The following is a 22,909-nucleotide window of genomic DNA, read 5'->3' as shown; positions in this document are numbered from 1 at the left end:
GGTAGGTTTTACTTTCAGGAAAACATGGTACGTCCTTCTAAAAACATGACTATACTTTGGCCAGCATTATTACTCACAAGTTCTAGTAAACATATACAACAGCCAATACAGATGTTCACTGTATTAACATTCTCAAGACTGAGCATTGTGGGGTTTTTTCTTTCTTAAAAATATTATAGCGTTTGAATGTTATTGGGGGAAACCCCAACCCTCACCCCCAACCTTTCCTTTACCCTAACCGTAATTCCCATCCCCTTACCCCCCTCCTTAACTCTATAAAAACTAATAAAAAATTTTCAAAAAAATATATTATAGCGAGATTTTGTTGTTTTTTTTAAAAAAATCAGGGGCTCACTGAGTGGGGAAATCAGGACCGTGCAATTAATCCATGTCACAGTTAAATCTAGGAAGCAATTAAATTTTATTATAAGTTAATATAAGCTAAATTTTATTTTACGGTCTTATGATTAGGCATAAAAATAACTATTGATTCACTTTTAGTCCCCACCAAGATGATTGTTAATGAATTTGGTTATTTGAGATTTTTGCCAATGGAAGTGGAACTTTGTCTTCAAATCAAACATTCCTCCCCTGGATGCCAGTGAGAGACCAAAGAGGAAGAGAGAACTTTATCTCCATCATGACACCTTGGAAACTTTTGGATAAGGTTGGCTTCTTCAAGAGATACATTCTTAACTGTGATCCTATATATATTAATTGAAATTGCTTATTGGGATACACTATATGGTAGGCAGGTTGAGCAATTCTGGTTTTCCCCGTATCATTTTCTGTCACATAATTTCTATGTACTTATTGGGAAGTTAAACCCCAGCCTCGAGGATATGCATCCCTTCAGAATAGGCAAGCACAGACAGAACTCTAATCTGGGGTTATCATCCAAACATTTAGACAAAGAAGAGATTTTTTTTCCAATCACCATCAGGATTCAAGAAATGTAAGGCAGCCTTCCCTTCCCTGACAAAGGGAATCTTTTAAATCTTCACTCAAGACCACATTCCCAAGAAAACAGATTAACTCAGCTGGGAGAAATCAGAGCTCTTCCACGGACAGCCATTTTGTATCGAAAGGGAATTGTTCTCATGATACTATATAAGCCAAAGCTGCTTTTCTAAGGTTTACATGAGGACCCTGTTGCAGGCGCCATCTTCCACTCCCCCACCCACCCCGACAGAGGAGGGAAGGCTGCCCAGAATGTGAAAAGCTCCCTGAGCATACGATCTTGCCTAAATCACCCATTGATGCTTGAGAAGCTCGCTGATGTCAGGCTAGTCAGTCCCCCTGGCCCACAGGCCCAACTGCTCATGCGCACCGTCCTCTTAGGGAACACTAAAAAGCTCTTGCTCTCAGCCTGGCCTTTACCGAACTGGTGTCCCCCAAACGTGTGGAGATGAGCAGGATGCGGAGAGTTAATGATCCATCCCATCTGGCGCCCCAAATCGAGGGATGCATCTTTTGCATCTTTTGCTTCCCTTCCGCCAGCCTGCGGGAAGATTCGGGGGATGCAGCTACCTCAGCACCGTCCCCTCGCTCTCTCCTCTTACCTGTAGTAACGGTCATCCTTGTAAGGGGTGAGATCCTCTTTGATCTCCTTATAGGTCTCTTTGATCCTTTGGTAAATGTGCTTGAACTCGCCGCAGAGCGGGTTTTCAAAAGCCGGATAATCGGCCTCCATTCCGCACCCTGATATTAGAAAGCTCTCCTGCTCCAGCCCCTTGACGTCCCTCCCTCCCTTCGCTCAGCCATGAAGCCCTTTTAGTCCTGTGCCCCCCAAAGCTCTCCGGGCTGCCGACAGGGCCATCGAAGGCCACGGAGACGATCCGGGAAACTACCGTAGCGCTGGAAGAAATCCGCCTCCCTCTGTGCTTCTCCCGTCTGCCTCGGGTCGCTCCTTCTCAACGAGCAGAGCGCCGCCACTGGCGCGGAAAGGAGTTTCGTGGAAAGCTGACGCTCCATCTGCACTCCCTTTGGGAGCTCGGATTTGTCGCTGGGGGAGTGGGACTTTGGGAAGGCTGGCCAAGGCCGCCAAAACGGAACCGGCAAAATGAGGCTCCCCTTTCTCGCTTCCTTTCAAGCCTTAGGACAGGGGTCTTCAAACTTGGCAACTTCAAGGCTTGTGGACTTCAACTCCCAGAATTCCTCAGCCAGCCAAGGCTGGCTGAGGAATTCTGGGAGTTGAAGTCCACAAGTCTTAAAGTTGCCAAGTTTGAAGACCTCTGTCATACAAGATCACTGATTAGGAAAGGAGAGGGGGGGGGGGGAAAAGACCAGAAATAGGCCCTTTTTATTTGTACCCCAAACGGAAACTAAAGGGTTAGTTCTTCTCTGCCCTATTTTCAAGCGACCTCCTCAGGTGGTTGTCAAAATGGTTGTCAAAATCCGGAGGTTCCCCTAATCTGCTCGTTGGCAGATACCGCGGGCCCTCGCTCGGAAACCTTCTTCGCGTAACAGAAGCTCGGGAGAAGGGCGAGCGATTCCTCCGCACTTCCCCTTGGACGCCGGGAGTTTCGCAAACGCCTTCCGAGCTCGGCAAGACCGAAGACAAGATTTCAACAACGCATCTCTTGTGGGCTCTATACCGCTCCACACATCCCGAGAAAACCTAGATCAGGGGTCTTCAAACTTGGCCCTTTTATGACTTGTGGACTTCAACTCCCAGAATTCCTCAGCCAGCAAAGCTGGCTGAGGAATTCTGGGAGTTGAAGTCCACAAGTCATAAAAGGGCCAAGTTTGAAGACCCCTGCCTTAGGATTCCCGAACTTGGCAGAATTGGGGAGGGATCAGCACCAAGGATAGCGCCGGGGAATTCTGTCTCGACGCGGAGGAAACTGGGTTTCAGAGTCGAGAGGAGGACGCCCATGTTTGCCCCTCACCCTCCCTGGAAACACAGCCACACGAGCATTAACCTCCCATGGCAGCCTTTTCAGGCAATTGTTGCTGGTTTCCTGTTTGTTCTTCAGTCTTGGTTTGGTTTACCCAAAGAAGTGCAGTTTCTGCCATAACTGGGATAGTGCCTTCCTGCCCTTTTCCAGAATTTAGCTGTAAAGACGGCGGCTCGGTTGCTGACTAGGATGGACAGGTTAATTAGCTAGGTAACATTAAAGAGCCTTGGTGGAGCAGTGGGCTAATGCCTCCTTAAGTAACACCAGCTGCCTGCAATTAGTGCAGGTTCGAGTCCCACCAGGCTCAAGGTTGACTCAGCCTTCCATCCTTCCGAGGTAGGTAAAATGAGGACCCAGATTGTTGGGGGCAATTAAGCTGACTTTGTAATAATGCCGCTTGGGGTGTGTGTGAAAGCCCTAATAAGCAGGCATATACATAGAATGAAGGCTACTGCTAAGCTTGTAAGCCGCCCTGAGTCTTCGGAGAAGGGCGGGATATAAATGGAATTAAAATAAAATAAATAAATAAATAAATAAACATACATAGAATGAAGGCTACTGCTAAGCCTGTAAGCCGCCCTGAGTCTTCGGAGAAGGGCGGGATATAAATGGAATTAAAATGAAAATAAATAAAAATAAAAATTAAGATGGGCTCAACTCTTGGTGATTACCTGAGCTAATGCACCACTCTCCAACAATAATTCCAAGGGGAGTGCTGTAATCTTGTTAGTAATCATCCGCCTCTTCCTCATTATCTTCCATCCTATTTCCTTTAACTCGCCAGACATCATTGTTTTCTTTTAAAAGATGCTGTCAGATCTCGTGTCCAAAAGATGGAAACTTTTGTCAGCTGATCATTGCGTCAAGGAAGGAACTGTGTGTATGCACCTTTAAGTCAGTCTGGTAAACCTGCCTGGACAAGTCTGCAGTTTTCTTAGCAAGATTTCTGAACTGGTTTGCCTTCAGTTTAAATTATCTTGTTTTTCATTGTCCACCTTGAATTAGCTCATCTTATGTGCTTCCCCCCCTTAAAAAAAAAAAGACTGCCATATCATATGGCATATCTTTATACCTCTGTGGCTCTATTCTTCTTTATAAGATCTTAAGCTAAACTTTTATTGTGTAAGGAATTAGTGTCATGGCTCAATTATTTACACATTCATTTACATTACTTACACTAATATATTACAATCTGTATTCCATAGAGCAAGGGTGTCAAACCTGCGACATCACGTGACATGTCGCGATGTATAGCGACTTTTTTCCCATTGCCGGCAATGGGTTAGGCGCGGTTTTGGCACGACGCATACGGCCCGCAGGCTGGCAGTTTGACACCCCTGCCATAGAGAATGTGTGCATTTTACAAGAAGCTATTTGCTCTTTAACTGCTATCCCTTGCAGTTGTAAACAGTTCAAAGGGTGTTTTATCTATAAATGCCATATTTGACAAAGGGCCAGCTGTCTGTTGAACCTTTAGTACCTATTGGGGACACTTCCTGAATATGATTCTGTTGCTCTAGGAACCCATTTGTAAAGGGATCCAATACAGTATAATTTAAATAATTAATTTTCTTAAAATAATTTTTGGTTCTCATTTTTTGATGTTGTATTTATTGACATTTTAAAATACGTTTTCTTGCCATTTGTTGTTTGGCATGGGAAGTGAGTGTTCTATAATTATATCTTCTTCTTGTGGGATCTTTCCATAACTTCCTGATTTCCTTTTGCATGTATACTGAATGTGCAATGTACAGCTTATTTTTTGAGTGGGTGCATTACACGTCAGGTCTTGTTGGCGCATCTATTCTTCATTGATCTGAATTTCATTCAGATATTTGACAGCTATAATTCAGTCTGTTCCACAATCTGCATCTTGCAGTGTTATATAGGAACAGACTGCCCTTCTCCATTTTCCATTTCCTATCACAAGTAGTCCTTGTCTTATGACTGCCATAGAGCCCAAAATTTCCATTGCTAAACAAGACAGTTAAGTGAGTTTTGTCCCATTTTATGACCTTTCTTGCCAGTTGTTAAGTGAATCACTGCAGTTGTTAAGTGAGTAACATGGTTGTTAAGTGAATCTGGTTTTCTCGTTGGCTTTGCTTGCCAACAAAGGTGATCACATGACCTTGGGACACTGCAACCACCATAAATGCATGCCAGTTGCCAAATGTCCAAAATCTGATCATGACCATGGGGATGCTGCCACAATTGTAAGTGTGAAAAAAGGTTTCCCCAACATCAAAAGGTCACTTTTTTGTGTGTGCTGTTGTAATTTCAAATCGTCACTGAACAAGTGATTAGTGTAAGGCGAGGACTATCTGACCACAACTGATTTTACCCCACTGTTGTGAATCTGGTTATGTCCAGAGGTACAATTCACTTGTTTTAATGTCATTGAATGCTGTGCAAATAACAGCAGATTTTCAGGCTCCTTAATTTCTAATGCAAAGTGTCCAGTCATTTTTATTATATGCGTTCCTAACTGTATTGGTTATACTCCTATTAAATTTTGCACTGTAGCTCGCTTTTAGAAATCTTTTGATGATACACTGGTACATTAATTAAAGGCGAAGTTACCAACTGTACTTTACAAGTAGTCCTCAACCTACGACCACAATTGAGCCCAAAATTTGTTGCCAAGTGAGTTTGTTAAGTGAGTTTTGTCCCCCATTTTACAACTTCTCTTGCCATATTCGTTAAGTGAATCACTGCAGTTCTTAAGTTAGTAACATGGTTGTTAAGTGAATCATATTTCCCCATTGATTTTGTTTGTCAGAAGGTTGCAAAAGATCACATGACTACGGGACACTGCAACCGTCATAAATGTGAGTCAGTCGTCAAGCATCCAAATGTAAGTCACATGACCTTGGGGATGCTTCAACGGTCATAAGTGTGAAAAATGGTCATTAGTTATTTTTTTCAGTTCTGTTGTAACTTTGAACTGTCACTCAGTGAATTGTTATAAGTCAAGGACTACCTGTATCTTACCTTTTTTATAATATTGCATAGTCTTTACTTTTGTATTGCTTTAGTTTTATATCTTCTGTAGATATTCTTAACTTTCATCTTTTCAATGCAAGCTGCCAAGATTCTTTTTTTGATTGCATGGGCATAGAAATGTTGGAGTTTTTCCCCTCAAAAACTAAGTTTCGTTATAAGAAATCTGTAACGAAAATTATTTTTTCCTTAGAATAATTTCAAGAAGTTTTACTTCTGACAAGCCCTGAAAGAAAATGCTTATTATTATTTACCAAGTTCTTTGAAAATGTAGTACTCTTAGATATGCTTGAATTATACAATAGTTTGCCTCTTTTGAACAATGCCCATTACAAGTATACATGTTTTGAAGAAATTACAATATTATTTGAACATGCTGAAACTTGGAAACAAGGAATCTCTTTGCCCAATTATATCATAAACATTTTCACTTCTCATTTTTATTATTTGGGTTTTTGTGATATTCGTAGATTTAATTCAGGATTGGATTCTTTTCTGTGTCTTATTTTTGGTGAGAAAATCAAATAAGATTTGCATTTATGTTAAGACTTTTTATACCACAATAGCAACATATGGCAAAATGATCCACTTCAACTGCTGTTAAGATTTTTTTAAGGGTAGGTGTTAAGTTTTGGATCCTTGACATTAAACCTGATTCTAAAAAAAGAAATTTAGAACTAATACTGGCCTAGGAGCTAAAAATATGCAGGGTTACAACTCTCTGTAAGAGAAGGAAACTGGCCATTATCCAAAATTTGATTATGACAAATTATCATTATAAAATTTCTAGGTTGAAATTTTGCAGGAGTGTCATCAGGTTTGACCAGTGGAGAGGTTAGAATGGACCATGAAAGTCCATTTAAGTCATTAGGACTAATTAGCTAGCATAAACATTCAAACTTTTCAGTCCACATTAAAGCATCAGAAGATGAAGGTAAACTGCTCAATAAGAGGCAAAACCACATCAGAGATTCTCTAGCTTGCAAAAAATTTAATAAGCAACACCTGGACAATTCTTACAGTTTCAAATCATCAAGGATATTAGGGCCACCAACCCAATCTCAATGTAGACAAGTCAAAAGTTGGAACAAATCACATTATTGAAGGGAAAACCACTTAATGCTTTCTAGGTACCTTCTCCACAATCTATTACACAGAGCACATAACAGGAGAGGCAAATCAGGGCATGGTTCATAATTACAATGAAAAGCAGATCTGAATGGAAGATTTTTTTAAAAAAAAATGAACCAATTAGTTCAAAGGGCCATTTAAAAATATCATAGGTGCAGCAATCATTAGAGAAATGTTTCTATTTCTTTGCAGAACTGAGAGTGTCATGCAAGTTACCCATGTTTAGGAAATCTACATTATCTAATCACGTACTTTTGTAAAAACATGGAGAAAACTGAACCCCAAGATGAAGCAAAAAAAAAAATCCACAAAATCCCCATTCCTCAAATAACAACACAAAAAAATAAAGCAAATAAATTCAAAAACATTTATCAAAATTAAAGTACCTGAATTATGCATTTTATTAACAAATGCATTTTTCAACAAAGACCACAGTGCCTCAACCAAACTATATCCCCATGCAATTCTGTAATACAAAAGTTGTATCTACAGCAAACAGCAAGTTTTAAAAATTCTTCACCACAAAGAAGAGGGGAAGAACAAACCTGGGGAGAGGGTGGACACAAAGTGGAGAGAGAGAGAGAGCGAGCGCATAATTTGAAGATCCTCCTAACTCTTCAGTATACTTCAGTCAGGGATCAGTTGCATATAATGTATTTGGTTTAGAAAACCCAAACTGTACCTGTATATAGATCTGAAACAGATTATATTCCCTCTGTACTCCTGTATTATTTGGAAATATTATGCAATAAAGGCCCACAACTGCAACATAGAAAGTTGTCATTAAAATTATGTTTTAATGGTTCAGTTCTTCCAATTGTAGTTTGAAACATTTGACTTGAAAAATTCTTGTTATACCATTGAATTTCCAACAAGCTCTATTGCTACAACAAGCAGGGACCATCAGCTGAATGATTTAACTGGCTGTTTCTTAGTTCGAGTGCCCGCTGGATAGAAGTTTTCTACAAGCAAGAAAGACAATTGTAGTAGTACATTGGTCCTAAATTGCTGGAAGGAACAGAAGAGGTAGCAACCATTTCTCTTGTCTATCATATTATTTCTGTCATAGGAGTCACCTGATACAAAAACTGATTCTGATGTTATTTTTTTTCTTTCTTTAAATTTATAGATGCACATGAGAGCTGGGTTTTTTGTGTGTACAGCCAAACACTGTGAACAGGACAGACAAAATACTTCACTTGTCTGTGATTACCTGCCATGCCACTAAAATTATTGGCAAACAAAGGTCTGTATTTACATAAATAGTGAAAAAAATCTTGACAGAGAAAATGAGCAATGGCCAACTGTGCAGGCATGTTATTTTATACCTAAATCTCCCTAGGTAATTGGCAAAGGTGACCACTAATTGCATGCTTGATAATTATCTCACTGCTAGAATGATTCAATCAAGTTTAAAGGCATTTTCCCAAACTCCCAAGAATATCTTGTATATGCATGTCTTGAGCCAGCTTGCTAGTCAGTCAGATTAGAGGGATCTATTGTAACTCTACCAGAACCCATTACTGCAAATAAAATGACTCAAAATCACTAGATTTAAGAAAAGTCTTGTATCCAGTGATGAATGGAGTTACCAAAGTTACTCAAATAAACCTAAGAGTTGAGCTTAGTGCTGAAGGATTTCCTCTAAGTATCTCCTTACCAGTGCTCCATTTTAAGATATTTGGTCTTTCCACTTTCACAAACACAACAAAAACAACAACACCAAAATACTTCTAATTTTTGTATATTTTCAAAGGCTTTCCTTCCAATAAAATGTTTATCATAAAACTCAGATTCTATATTCTCATGGAAATGTATAAATATTATATAAAATATGTGGATTTTTTTCCAGATTTTTAATCCCTTTATTATTTGTATAAATAACCCAAGATGGCAAACGTATCTACTATTCCTTCCTCCTTCTATTTTCCCCATAACAACTCTATGAGGAGAGCTGGGCTGAGAGAGAGTGACTGGCCCAAAGTCACCCAGCCAGCTTTCATGCGTAATAGAAGACTAGAACTCCCAGTCTTCTGGTTTTTAATCTGGTGCCTTATCCACTTGACAAAATAAAGTGGAGGAAATTATCACAGATTTTCTTGTAACATTACGTAGAGTAAGAAAGAAATTATAAAGCTTGTAGCAGTCTAATAAAACTTTGCCTTGTACAAAGCTGTGTTCCTGTTCAGCTACTATATATGTAATATTAAACCATTGCTGTTAATAATTTATTTTGCAGGAGTGGTTCTTTTTCTTTCTTAAATATCAACTCATAGAAAAAAGACTTTAGTAGTCCTGCATTTGCTTTATTCATTTGGGATGGGAGTTGGGATTCCCAGAGATTAGATTGGCTCATAGTTAACGTATTAGGAACTCATTCTATATTTAAAACAAAAATGTCTGGTGAGCCTATTCCTCATTCATTAAGTCCCAATGGCCTTATTCATCATCACTTCAAGTAGTAAGTTTGACTAACTAGATTTTGCCCTTCCTGCAAGCCCTAAGGGTGATGCTAGTTCAAAATTACTGTGGGACATTAACAAGTAGCTACTTTAAACTATATATAGAATCCAAGATCAGATTTGGAACACTTATTGAGTGCTGTGGATGAATGTTGAATGCAATTTGTTGGTCATACTTTACACATGCCTAAAGACTGGCATCCAAAAATTGCACTACAATGGATACCTCCTAGAGGAGGGGTAGGGAACCTTGGCTTTTATGATTTGTGGACCTCAACTCCCAGAATTCCTGAGTCAGCATGGCTGACTCAGGAATTCTGGGTGTTGAGGTCCACAAGTCATAGAAGAGCCAAGGTTCCCTATCCCTGTCCTAGACAAAAGAGGAAACTTAGCCAGCCTTGGAAAACCTAATGCCAAACACTTAAAGATCTTAAGATTATTAATGTCTCTTGGGACAAAGCTGAAGATGTTGTGAATGATCAAAATCACTGCAAATCATTTACTGCCCAATGAGCTCTGCACAAGACCTGATGAGGATGATGATGACTCAAAATGTCAAATGATGACACAAGTTCTGAATATGCTAATTGTTTCTGGGTTATCTACCTACCTACCTACCTACCTATCCATCCATCCATCCTAATTCTAAACCACCCATCTCCCTCAGGAAAGAGTTCCGGGCAGTGTATTTGTTGTATTTGTATGAAGCTATATGTTTTCATGATGAATGGTCTATGATGCTACCAAATCCCACAGGTCAAGAAACACAAGAGCCTTTAGAAATGGAGCAGCATATAAAATAATATATACATTAAGATTTATATAAATAAAAATAATCATTTCCAATTAAAGGTTTCTTGTCGACCTAAATGCAATCCTCAATTTCACACAGTAAATAAAATACACTGTAATTGTATTTATTTATTAGGCATTTCTTCAAACCAAGCAGTGTTGGGGGCAATATCCAAATGCAGTAATACTGAAGATGGTTTCTTAGAGGGGAATGGCCATTGTCAGTAAATCCAAATGAGAGGGTACTCAAAATAGTCCCAGAATATTATGGCGAATTTTACTGAAAATATCAGTCATTAAATCTTTCAGGAATTTCTTCAGGGGCAAAATCAGTGTTTCTCTACCTTGGCAACTTTAAGGTGTGTGGACTTCAACAACCAGAAATCCCCAGCCAGCATGTTCACTGGAGAATTCTTGAAGTCCACATATCATAAAATTGCTTACATAGGGAGACACTGCCATAGATCAACTGAGAATATTTAGGCATGGAAAGATCTATAGCAGACATGTCAAACACAAGGCCCGGGGGCCAGATCCAGCCCGCGAAGTGGTTTCATGTGGCCCGCGAAGCCATCCTGGAAACAATGAGGGAACGGCCCCCACTGCCTTGGCCCTGGCCCAGAGACCCTCCTTCTGCCAGAGACCCTCAGATCTGTCTCACTCCTGGCCAGGCCCCCATAGGCACCCTTGATACGAATGATGTAGAGCTGGCCACGCCCACCCAGTAGGCCATACGCACTCTAGCCATGCCCACCCAGTAGGCCACGCCCACCCAGGCCATACCCACCCGGCCCCCTGAGGGCAACCGCAATGCTGATGCGGCCCTCAATGAAATTGAGTTTGACACCCCTGATCTATAGAAAAAAAAGCAACATGCTATTGGAGAATGGAAAATTGTGGCAGTTTGCTGAGGGGAGATGGTTGAGCAGAAAAAAAAATCTGTTTTTATTTTTTTGATGGCACTCTCAAAATGTGCAAATAGCCAAGGAAGAGGAGTCTGATTTTTGAAGGGACAATTAAAACAACATGTAACTCTTGTTTTAGGCTTAATGCATCACATGTACATGGATCAAAAATCTCCGGGAATCTGTTTCAATGTCACTGCATCTCTGCCCTGTCAAAGCTTCTTTCCAGCTTATTTTTAATCTGTTCAAGTCATCAGAAGTTGCCCATCTCTCCTCTCGAATTAGAACTGAATAAGGATCCATCAAATGGGAGTGGAGCAGGACAGCAAAGCGATGAAACCTGCAGCTCTCCAACTTCTATTGGATCTTGTCTTTCATTCTTAACTGGTAATCCTGCTTACTGATTCATAAGATTTGGATTCTAATAGTGTTGGATACACCATAGATTTCTGACCTACAGTCTGCCTAACTAACCTCTTTATTGTTTGTGAGAACTGACTTAATCTCTCTCCAAATATGAGGAAAAATATCCATCATTTAGGAAACAAAACTGTTCTTGCACCAAAACCTGTTGCCAAGATGGTGTTTTCCTATTAATAAAAATGTGTGATTTGCAATTGGTGTTATTTACAGTTATGAATATAGAAAGATGGACTTTCTACAGTCATACATTCTCTTATGGTATCATTAGATTCTTTTATGATATCATTGCATTCTAAAATACTTTTATATGACTCAGAAGCCTTATTAAAAAATCTCTTTTCCAAGAACAACAATCATCTGCTCTACAGACATCTAACAAAACCGTAGTTGTTAGAAGAGACACATAAACCTCTTGATTGGTCAGAATGAGGATCACTGTTTCATTCATTTATTTCTTTTATCAGACTTACTTCTGAGCTTTGAACAACTTGAAACATAAAATTTGAGCGTGTGAAACCTTTATTCTTCAATAAAGTATCTCTTTGGGATCTTTGCTCAAAGAATGCAGCCACTCTTGTGTCTTGAACAGCTGCTCCCGGTATTAGAAGATCCCTTTCACCAGGGACCTGTACCAGAAAGAAGAAATGGGCAAAATTTCCCCTGGGTCATTTTGTTCTGCTTCTTTGTCTAATGAGTGGTTCCAATAAAGAAATATGCTTATTCCCCACCACCACTACTTCCAAATACCTTTTCCCCAAGAACTTTGCAAATACCATGATTGTCTAGTACAACATGGGAAGTTACCAATTTATACTTTTGTGTACTCTGATCATCCCAAATGGTTGCATTAAGTAGAGAATGCAGCATCCTGAGAAATGACCCTTTAGCCTAGAACTATTATTTTTGCAATTTTAAGCCTTTTCATTCTAAAATGGAAATAATACTGGATAAAGCTGCAGAAGCTGGAGATAATGCGGAACAACCAGCACAGATTCAGCTGGATATAAACCAGGAACCTTCTGATTTACAATTTAACATCCATCCTTAGTCGAATTCATACAGCAAGAATATCAAAAGAAGAGAAAATTTACTCCAGTGTAATACACTAGCTTTGATCTTATCCTGGTAGATATCAAGTTTTGCCCGTAACAGTTCAACAGTGATCACAATATTGTTTGGATTGTTAATTTATCGCAGCTTGCCTTCCTCCAGTGAAACCCTAGACAACCCCTTTCTACAGTCTGCTTGTGTGCATCCATTCTTAAATCTAACCCTCGCTCACATAGCTACCCCAATCCAAACGCTGGATCCTGATCTGATTTTGATTAGCTCAAAACAATCAATCTGACTCATTGCCTATAATTGGCAAAAAAAAAAGTTCCAGTTTTTGCCAATAGTCTTCTGGATTAGTACTACAATGTTGTGGAACTCGCAGTTGCTGAAAAGTTACGTTTTTATTTATTTAGTTTGTAAACATTGTTAAGTGAGGATCAGCAGATGTAGCTCTTACTTAAATGCCACACCAAGTCATATGTATCCTACATTCATACAAAAAATCAATACAAATATTTCAAAACAACATGTATCTGCATGCCTCATTCCCTGGCCTCCCCCCCCTAGTTTTTACTGTCTGGTACAGACTCATAATCCAGATCACAGATCACAATGAAAAAGGGGGCGGGGGGACCCACTAGCTTCTTCAACACAGCATTTTTGCAAACTACCCTCAAAGTAATAGCTTTTCTTTTGAAGAATATTTTAGAAATTAGATATGGATTTCCAACAAATCTCCTTCATGCCTACAGTGCTCAGCTATCTGGGAAGAAAGACATGTTTTCAAGTATATTATAGCTTTCTTGTTCTTTTTTGCTGTTATATTTGATGTAAATAATACCAACTAGTCCAACATGGGGAGGGGGCATAATTTCTGTTTTAGACAGAACAGAACAGCATAAAAGAAAGAAAAAACAGGGAGGGAGGGAGGGAGGGAGGGAAGGAAGGAAGGAAGGAAGGAAGGAAGGAAGGAAGGAAGGAAGGAAGGAAGGAAGGAAGGAAGGAAGGAAAATCTTTTAAAATCCCTCTATCATCTTACATTAGCTATTTTTTTTGCAGCAAACACAGAAGAACCATCACAAGTCAAAAGCCACATTTTCTCAGCATAATACTGAATAGATCTCATCCTTCCCTTGCCCCCCAAAATCAGCAAAATATTGATTCAAATAAATTTAACCCCAAACCAAAGGGTCTCCACCTCATCCCCCCAATTGTTTAAAGATGATGCCTTCCTTCGGGCACTTGTAGACTTTTCCAGTTGCATTTCCACCTTTCCTCCCAGATTCCTTTGTGCAACTCTATTAGACCTCCACTCTGACATTTCCTGGACTGGCCCTCATGAGAAAGCTCCATTGGGTGGGGTGGGTTTTTTTGTGTTGTTGGTGTTTTTTTTTTGTAATCCTCTCTAGGCTGTTTTTCTCTTTTCATTTCAGACGTTGAGTCACATTAGCCAAAGCTACTGCAAAAGCCTGCACCGCTGAAAATGGATATTGAAAGTCCAAGATATAGGCATTGCCATCAATCCGTCCAAACTGCATGACCTGAAAGATTGAGGGAGAGGAGGAAGGAGAAAAAGAATAAAATTAGTGGCTAAAGAGAAAGAATAAATAAGTCAGATAAAGGAAGAAGCAGCTCACAATCCTTTGCCTTCTATCATGAATTATGTTTATTTTTATTTAATTGTTGCCCTGCCTTAGTTTATAAGTAACTTGAAGCAGCAAACATTCCTAATACTCCTTCTTTCTCCTTCTATTTTTCCCCTGACAGCAACCCTATGAGATGGATTGGGCTGAGAAAAAGTGATTGGCCCAAACCATCCATACTTGTAAGTCATAAAATATTGTTCACCAATCTCCAGATTGTGGATTTGAAATGCCCCAGCCAATGTGACCTCTGCTAAGAATTCTGAGAGTTGAATTCTACATATCTGGATGAGGAAAGTGGGCAGGATTCCCATACCACATTAGCCCAAAGTCAACCAAGCCATATTAGTTATTTTATTTGTATTCATTTGTTTTAATCTTAAATCTTGAAGCTATTTACAATAAAGTTTTCTATTTCAGCCGAGTGTGAAACTCATTTTAAAAGCCAGAGTATGATTTTTCTCTCTCTTAAGAAAAAAAAAACTGGCTTAATTTTGAAAACCACTTTGTGTCGGTGTTTATGTACTTTCGATTACTAAATTATGTAATATTGCAGCTCTTATAAGTGATGAAAAACAACAGTCAGAATTTCAAATCATACACTTCCTTCTTAACACTTCAGTTCACACTGTTGTTTTTTTGTAGCAGAAATGCTTATATGCCAGACTGGTGTCAAGTCTTCATTATGTAAATTATGCAATTTGCATCAGTCACATATTGTCTCCTGTTGAGTTATAGAAAAGCTGTAAACAATTGGCTTTTTAAAGAGACTCCTGGAAGGAGATAAGTTGTAAATTGGGAGCCACCATTATGGGTTGTGATTGGTTGCTTAATATTGCTCAGTAATCATAGTTTCCTTTGTAATTGGCTTGCTCCTATGAGGGTCTGTTGTGTATGTGAGGATGTTTTGTTATTTTAATCTTCTTACTTGAAAAAAAAAGATTTCTGCTTGGAGGGGAGCAACAATAAAGTCTGAGTATTATCAATAAATATGATATGACACAAATGACATGATTCATGTCATTTGTGTGATGATATCATAAGGCAAGAGATGTCACAGGGTCTTCCTCCCAATGCTTATCATTTCACTGTGGTATTACTCAGAGACCATAATAGTTTCTAGTAATTTGGCTTAGTAATTTCTATTACGGAAAATATCCAGAAAAAATAAGCAGTTATTTTACCTTCCACTCTCCTCCTGGAACAAAACAGATTTAAATAGTTTTAAGACTTCCATGCTACCAAAAAATTGCAGGTATCTCAAACAGAAATGTAAAGGTGGGAAATTATTGCTGAACTGCCCCTGACCTTCGCTCATTCCGCCGAGACCTGAAGACCTGGCTCTTTGAGCTTTCTGGCCTGGACTGAGAGTATTAACTGGGGTTTTAATTGTATTTTTAATTGTAATTGGGGGTTTTATTTCAAGGTAAATGTAATCATTTTAATTGTTTTTAATTTTTGTAATTTGCTGTATTGTTTTTAAAAAACCTTGTGAACCGCCCTGAGTCCTACGGGAGAAGGGCGGTATATAAGTCTAATAAAATAAATAAACTACAATTCTTAGTAGCCCTAATTAGCAAGGCTAATCATGAGGGATATCAGAATTTGAGGTGCAGTTACATCTTAAAGGGCTAGAGGTTCCCTAGCCATGATCCACACTTATTCCCATCAGGACTTAAACTTCTGGTACAAATCTCACTCTAGGATCAGCATTACATGTGTGTGTGCACATGTCTCATTCTTTGCAAGAAAACAGGTGAACTGTTCAAGAGCAGTCATATGAAGCTTCACCCTGACATATATGTTAAGACCAAACACAAAAAAGATTTTGCATTTTCTCTTTGTTAGCTTACCTGTCTTCCTTCCAGCTCAATTTGGAAATTCTTTGCAGATTCTTGAGTCACTCTCCCTCCAAAGTCCAGCTGATAGACCTGGGTTGCCTCATTCCACAAAGGCTGTTTATTTGCCATCACATACACAAAGCCCTGGTTTCCCAGCCGCCCATCTTCCTTCTCATTTGCTTTCCGACACTTAAATTCATCCAGTTCACTGGCTGTCCTCAAGTTTCTTTTAGTTTTCCATCCCTTTTTACTGCCTTGGCTCTGATTCATCAGTTCATCCCCACTAATAAACAATTCGGGCTCACTTTCTGAGCTGTCCTGAAATTCGTTCATCTTGTTCAGTTTTTTTGACTTCAGCTGATCTTTCTGACTCTTGAGTTTCTTCTTCTCCCTGCCCAATCTTGGGCTGGCTATCAGTGAATTGAAGTCAGTCAATGTGGTCCTGGCCTCCTTTTTGACTTTTCCCTCTGTGATAGCCTGCATATTTCCTTCCTCTGCCCGGCTATCCAGTCGCTTGCGATTCTTCTTCCCAAACTTGTCTGTCCTCTGAGGAATGGGACTTTCAGTCAAGGAGAGCACTTCTTGGAAGTTATCTGCTGTCTCTGCCATCACATCAGAGCCCACATGACCTGGAGGCTCTACCGGTGGTGGAGACATTACAGATTTGTCCACCACAAGAAGTGCCTTGGGTGGCAGAGCATTCTGGGTACTCTGGACAGAAGGTGGGCATGTGCTATAGGAATTCCATGGGTGCAAGGCCATTGGTGGCAGCTGTAAACTTGAGCAAGTACTATTTCCAGGATACATGGGAGGCAAAGGGCAGTATGAGAGGTTTGAGGGATAGGCTGGCTGAAGAACAACAGATGGCTCCTGTTGTGCAATTTGAGATGGGGCCAGAGCTTCTTTGGGAGAACAGGTGACCTGCATTCCTTGAAGAGGAGGAGGTGGTGGTGGAGGAATACTATAATTTCCCAAATATGGTGCTCCAACACCATAACTCATCTGGAAAGTGGCAGTGGGACTGGTTGGAGATTTGGGAGAAACAAAGGTTGCTCGGGATATATCCAAATGTTGAGCTTGGCCAATGACTAGAGGGTTGGGTTTACCAGGGTTGGGCAAAGTATTATGAGCTATCCTTTCTTGAGGAACCCATATCTCCTCGCTCACCATAGGTTCCCATTGATACGGAGGTGGCCTTTTTACAGCAATGTTAGGTTCTGCCATGGCTACAGGGGCGTGGCGTGCTGATTTCTCTACGGGGCAGTGTTGAGAAAGAGCCTCATCCTCCATGAAGGCAGAGTTTACGTAATCGGTCCGCTCCCGAGAATTGTCAAGTGGGTTCAGTAAATTGTAAGAGGATTGGGAGGCCAAAGGTGACGTACTGGCTGAGTGTGCAATGACTGAATTGTGCTGAGAGCTGTTCCCTGTGGTTACATCAGGCCTCATAGTGCTGATGCCTGATGTGCCACTGCTTGCGTTGATATTACTGATGTTCCCATTTCCATTGTTCGTGTTGCTGGTGCCACTGTTTGTGTTGCTGCTACACTGGCTGCATGTGTACAGGGCAGTTGGCACTCGCTGCTGGTACTGGGCTCCCACGACGTTGCTCTTCAGTTTCAGTGGGAACTGCAAGGTGGCCCTCTGGCTGTCCACCAACTGAGCCATTTTCAGGGCTGCCTCCCTACTATTTCTCCGCAGTGTAGCATGGATGATGCTATTGTCCAACCTCTGCGTGATACCCCGGCCTTGAGATAGCTGGGCTGCAATTTCTGGATAAGGGGGTGGGTCCCCTGTTGGAATGGAGTAACGAGGAACTGTGAGCCTGTTCAAGGTGGCACTAGTACATGGCTGCTGAATCTTCTTCTCTGATGAAGTAATCCGCAAAGTGGCAGAACTGCCTGGCCCGGGCAAAGTGTATGTGTTCTGGGCACACACCATCCGGGTTCGAGGGCGGCACACCTCCTCGACATTCCCACTGCTGTCAAAGGTGGTGATTCTCTCATAGCCAAGAGGGGTCTGGTAATGGGCTGCTGAATATAGAGAGAAATCACCTTTTTTCAAACAGAGATCTACAGGAGGTTGTGGAGGTACTGGAGGAGGAGGTGGTGGTGGAGCTGTGGTAGGAGCCGCAGGTATGGTTCCGGGATACGGAGGAGGAGGGTTTATTTTGTTCAGTTGAATTTCTTGGGCAGTGCTGAAAACAGCTGGGTCTCCTTCAGCCACCTGGGGAATGGGACGCAAAGCCTTAGCTTTTTGGAAGTGTTCATGGTCTCTGTCCCCATCTCTGTGGTCCACAATTGCCATCTGGATGGCATTCTGGGGTGGCAAGGGTAACTGAGGTGGGACCTGGAGGATACGTCCCATTTCTACTCCTCCAAAGATTACTTGGCCTGGGCTTGAGTACCTGCTTGGGACTGAATAATGGACTGCATTATCAGCCATGTGGTCTGCTGTTGCCACAGCTGTTGTCTGATTTGCAAGGACATCCAGTTGCACATTCTGATTAGCTAGCAAAGACTGCACCAACCCTATGCTCTGAGTTGGTGACATTGCTTGTGCTGAACTGTGAATAGGAGCAATTGGGATGTTTACGGTGCAAGGAGGATTATTCTCAGGAACTCCTGATGCTCCAGTCACTGTCATATAAACAGATAGTATTAGATTATGATATTAAAGTGTTTCTTCTCAATAAATATATTAGACTTATAATATCAGATTTATAGTATGGTTTACAGATTAACCTATCCTTGCCATCTCTAGAATTCATTTTGTTAATCTACCACTTAGCAAATACTTTGATTTACTCCACCGTTGAATTTACATTGTTACTCAAATGAATGCATCTGTGTAATATTATCATCTTGTCATGAGAGGCAAATCAAATAGCTGGCAAATATGCTTTACATTCTTCCTGCAAAGCATATTTACCCCCAAATATCCTGGTCTAAAGGGAATCTTGGTTGGCTAAAATTCAGTTGAACCTTGGTACTAACTGCTTAGTATGGTTGAAAAAAGGATAATGTGAATTTGCCCAAAGGAGAAGGCTAGAACTGAATATAAATAAATCCTTATTAACAATCACCTACTGTTCTTTTATAGTGTGGGGGGGAAAAGAAGAATCTGACTAGAAATGAGTAGTTCCCAGGCTGCAGCAAACCATTATGTCAATAAAACAATATATCTTCTTCCCAAGCCATCAAAAGAATGCTAAGTATTTAACAACTCATAAACATGGGACCAAACTTTCTAGTATTCAAACCTTGGAGCGTAAACATCCATAAAGGCTTTGATTTCTATGAGCTGCTGTGGAGAAATCTACGTGTTTAAGGCTTCCATTTATCTAATAAAGAAACTAAATCATGTTTGTGAGCCATCTGCCAAATAATCCAATTCTTGAATAAATGCTTACGTGACTAAAGAGCCTTGGTGGAGCAGTGGGATAATGCCTCCTTAAGTAACACCAGCTGCCTGCAATTATTGCTGGTTCGCATCCCACCAGGCTCAAGGTTGACTCAGCCTTCCATCCTTCCGAGGTAGGTAAAATGAGGACCCAGATTGTTGGGGGCAATAAGCTGACTTTGTAATAATGCCGCTTGGGCCCCCCCCGAAAGCCCTAATAATAAGCAGGCATATACATAGAATGAAGGCTACTGCTAAGCTTGTAAGCCGCCCTGAGTCTTCGAAGAAGGGCGGGATATAAATGGAATTTAAAAAAAAATAAAGAGCCAAGATTTACAGATCAGGCAGGTGTGAAGCCAGACAGTCTGTTTAGATAAAATTAGGGTCTTAGCATTCTTTTGATAAATTTGTAAATTTAGTAAAGTGAGTAGTCATATAATAAATTGTAATTTATATTATTAGAGCCAAGCAATTATGAAAACACAATAATAATATAACCTCAGGATTGTAAATGCACCTATCCACCACTTTAATCTCAATAATCTTTAAAAAAATAAAATTGTACTAGACATGAAAAAATGCTACCATTAAAGACACTTGAATATAATTTGAAAAAAAAATACTGATTTGTTTTCTTCCTAGTCTCAGTTTCATTTTGATAAGGTCTTCAATAACCTGAAATGATGGGGTATCCAATTTACACAGCATATAAATATTTTTCTATAAAAGCAAGAATTCATCTGTCTTCCTAAAACTTGGAAAAATAAAATGAACACACAAAAATCTAAAATTTCCTAGCAATATTATTGTTGCTTAATCTCCGGATAATTTGGCAAGAGTTGTATTCAATCAAGGCATACTGATTTTATCATTAAAAAATGCTACTAACTTTTCCAGGTCTGAGTAATTGTTATTGCAAATCTTTGTTTCATATTAAAACCTAGCCTCAGAAAATTTGCAAATTTGCAAATGATGTAATCCTAGTAGTGATGATTAAATTCCCAAAATCGCTGTTAAGTTCCCAAAAGTCCTAATTAACAATAGTTGGATCTCATCGGAATCCAGTTCCTGCATAAATAACTAAATCAATTAATTAATAGCATACCCACATAACACAGAGATTAATTATACTTTCTTGTTTACATGTATAGCCTGCCAACCTTTCTTTGCCCTCTTGGGTTAGTTCTTAATGTTATTCTTCAGAATATTATAAGAACTAGAAGCTCCACCACACTATCGAATATATCTCCAGCTTTACATTTCTTATAGGATCTTGGCAAGACAAACTAGAAAGAACTGACACTGCCAAGAATCCAAATTCTATCAAATTCCATAATTGATAGATGCCTTGTGCAACATCATCCAGCTCCTGAGGCTCTTCCCTCACTCAGCCTTCATCAGATCTCTCAGCCCAATAAGCAACATAAAGCAGGTTGATAGTGGGAGGAATTATCTGCACTGGTCAGGATTCAGTAAAGGCTTCTTAGGATCTGTTAAGTCCCTGAAGGAAGCACTAAAATAGATTATCAGTTTTGGAGTCCATGGCCTTGTTACAAACTCTAAAGCAGACATGTCAAACACAAGGCCCGGGGGCCGGATCCGGCCCGCGAAGCCATCCTGGAAACAGTGAGGGAACGGCCCCCGCTACCTTGGCCCTGGCCCAGAGACCCTCCTTCTGCCAGAGACCCTCAGATCTGTCCCAATCCTGCCCAGGCCCCCACCCAGTAGGCCATATGCACTGTAGCCACGCCCACCCAGTAGGCCATGCCCACCCTGGCCACACCCACCCGGCCCCCTGAGGGCAACCACAATGCTGATGCGGCCCTCAAGGAAATTGAGTTTGACACCCCTGCTCTAAAGCAAGGAGTGTGCTCACAATGTCTCTTTATGACTGCCTTTATGCATGCTTTAAATCACGTTAATAGAATCGTGTGTCCCGAGCTCTTTATTTCCAGCAGAACCAGAGTTGGTGTACTCTGTAAAGGAGGTAAATATTCAAGTTCAATCTCACCTGGCAAATCATCTTCATCTTCACTAAAAACATTGGGATTGAAAACAGGTAGGTTGATATAATCAGTGGAAATCTTCCGCACTTCTGGGAGATAAATGGTCATTTGCCTTGGCTGAAGATGCAACAAGCTGGTTTTATAGATAACTGCAGAAAGGATACCAAAAGAGGGAGGAAAATAAAAATCAAAAATCCCAAAGATGGAAAAAAAATTGAAAATTTCAGGCCATAGACTCAATGAATTAACAATCACTACACTTCTGATGTGGGTGAAGCGGTCCTGTGAACAATTCAACAGGAACTGACGTGTCACCCAGAAGCCTTTAGAGATTTTGAAGAATCATTTCAGATCATTCACAAGACTAGTCATCTCCCCAAATAACTACAGTGAAAATCTGTTCATAGTAACTTCATCGCCTAACATGTGATTATCAGAATTATCCCTTCCTGCCAAGATATAGCAACTGGCATCAAACCATAAGACAAGACAGAACATGACAAATCCCTGAGTAAATCTGGACAACACGTTATCAATTTTTAATGCAACCAGATGCTTCTATTCTAAAATGTTTTTGTTGCCTGTTCCATTAGTTAGACGTTTACTATTTCTAAAAAAAAATGTATGTGTTTTTTCTAAAAAAAAAACACCAACAACCAACCTGCATGGTTAGAAAGAACTGAAATGAAGGAAAAAGTTCAAGACTAAATTTTACCTGCACCGAGATTGGTTGGTAGGAACGCAGCCAAGCCTACAATTTTAAATTTGGTTCCCCAGATATTTGATGTGACCTGAGCAAGGTAATTGTACTGCAATGAAAAGACATAAGAAATATATATATTTTTATATATTTATTTATTTATTTATATTATAAATAAATATATATATAATTTTTAGAGCATTTATAAACATTATTTTAATCAGGATCCAATCTGAGTCAGTCACTGCGATCAGAGATTTATTCTTCCAAGCTTTTGGACCTGTACTGGAGCCCATCTTCAGAGAACTCCTCTCACTCCAAAATGTGTGCACTGGGTTGTTCTATGCATAGTATTTATGTGGTGCTTGGTTGTGTGTGGCCTTTCAGTTGTTAATGGTTTAATTATTTCAATCAGTCCTATAAGACTGATTGGAATTATTATTTCCAGAATGTAAAATGGGGCCACTATTTAAACTGAAGGTGAAGACATTTTAGATCAGATATCAGATTAGAACCATTATCTAAATATAAATTTCAGCTGCTATGACCTAGCTCAAAACAAGGAACATTTTTTTGTGGGAATGCAGGGTTCTTCACGGAAGATTATTGACTAATTTATCATATTAGCCCAGTCTGAGCTGATTGACAGATGCT

The 22,909-nt window shown here is 40.0% G+C and overlaps 2 protein-coding genes across 2 annotated transcripts in view; both read right to left on the bottom strand.

Annotated features, from left to right (window-relative positions):
• Nucleotides 1-1,815, bottom strand: part of TMEM181 (transmembrane protein 181) — a 36,661-nt gene extending 34,846 nt beyond the window's left edge. The window contains exon 1 of the mRNA XM_083371194.1: nucleotides 1,563-1,815. Within this exon, the coding sequence (XP_083227320.1) occupies nucleotides 1,563-1,693 (131 nt within the window). The 5' untranslated portion in view covers nucleotides 1,694-1,815. The remainder of the gene's footprint in view (nucleotides 1-1,562) is intronic.
• An 11,233-nt stretch (nucleotides 1,816-13,048) lies between these two features.
• Nucleotides 13,049-22,909, bottom strand: part of TULP4 (TUB like protein 4) — an 85,421-nt gene continuing 75,560 nt past the window's right edge. The window contains exons 12-15 of the mRNA XM_083371172.1: nucleotides 22,271-22,364; nucleotides 21,561-21,704; nucleotides 16,163-18,786; nucleotides 13,049-14,207 (exon numbers count right to left, since the gene is read on the bottom strand). Of these exons, the coding sequence (XP_083227298.1) occupies nucleotides 14,091-14,207; nucleotides 16,163-18,786; nucleotides 21,561-21,704; nucleotides 22,271-22,364 (2,979 nt within the window). The 3' untranslated portion in view covers nucleotides 13,049-14,090. The remainder of the gene's footprint in view (nucleotides 14,208-16,162; nucleotides 18,787-21,560; nucleotides 21,705-22,270; nucleotides 22,365-22,909) is intronic.

This window comes from Vipera ursinii (assembly GCF_947247035.1).
Source record: "Vipera ursinii genome assembly, chromosome: 1".
Taxonomy (NCBI): domain Eukaryota; kingdom Metazoa; phylum Chordata; class Lepidosauria; order Squamata; family Viperidae; genus Vipera; species Vipera ursinii.
The sequence above is the reverse complement of the archived record's forward strand: the minus strand, read 5'-3'. Positions and strand labels throughout refer to the sequence as shown.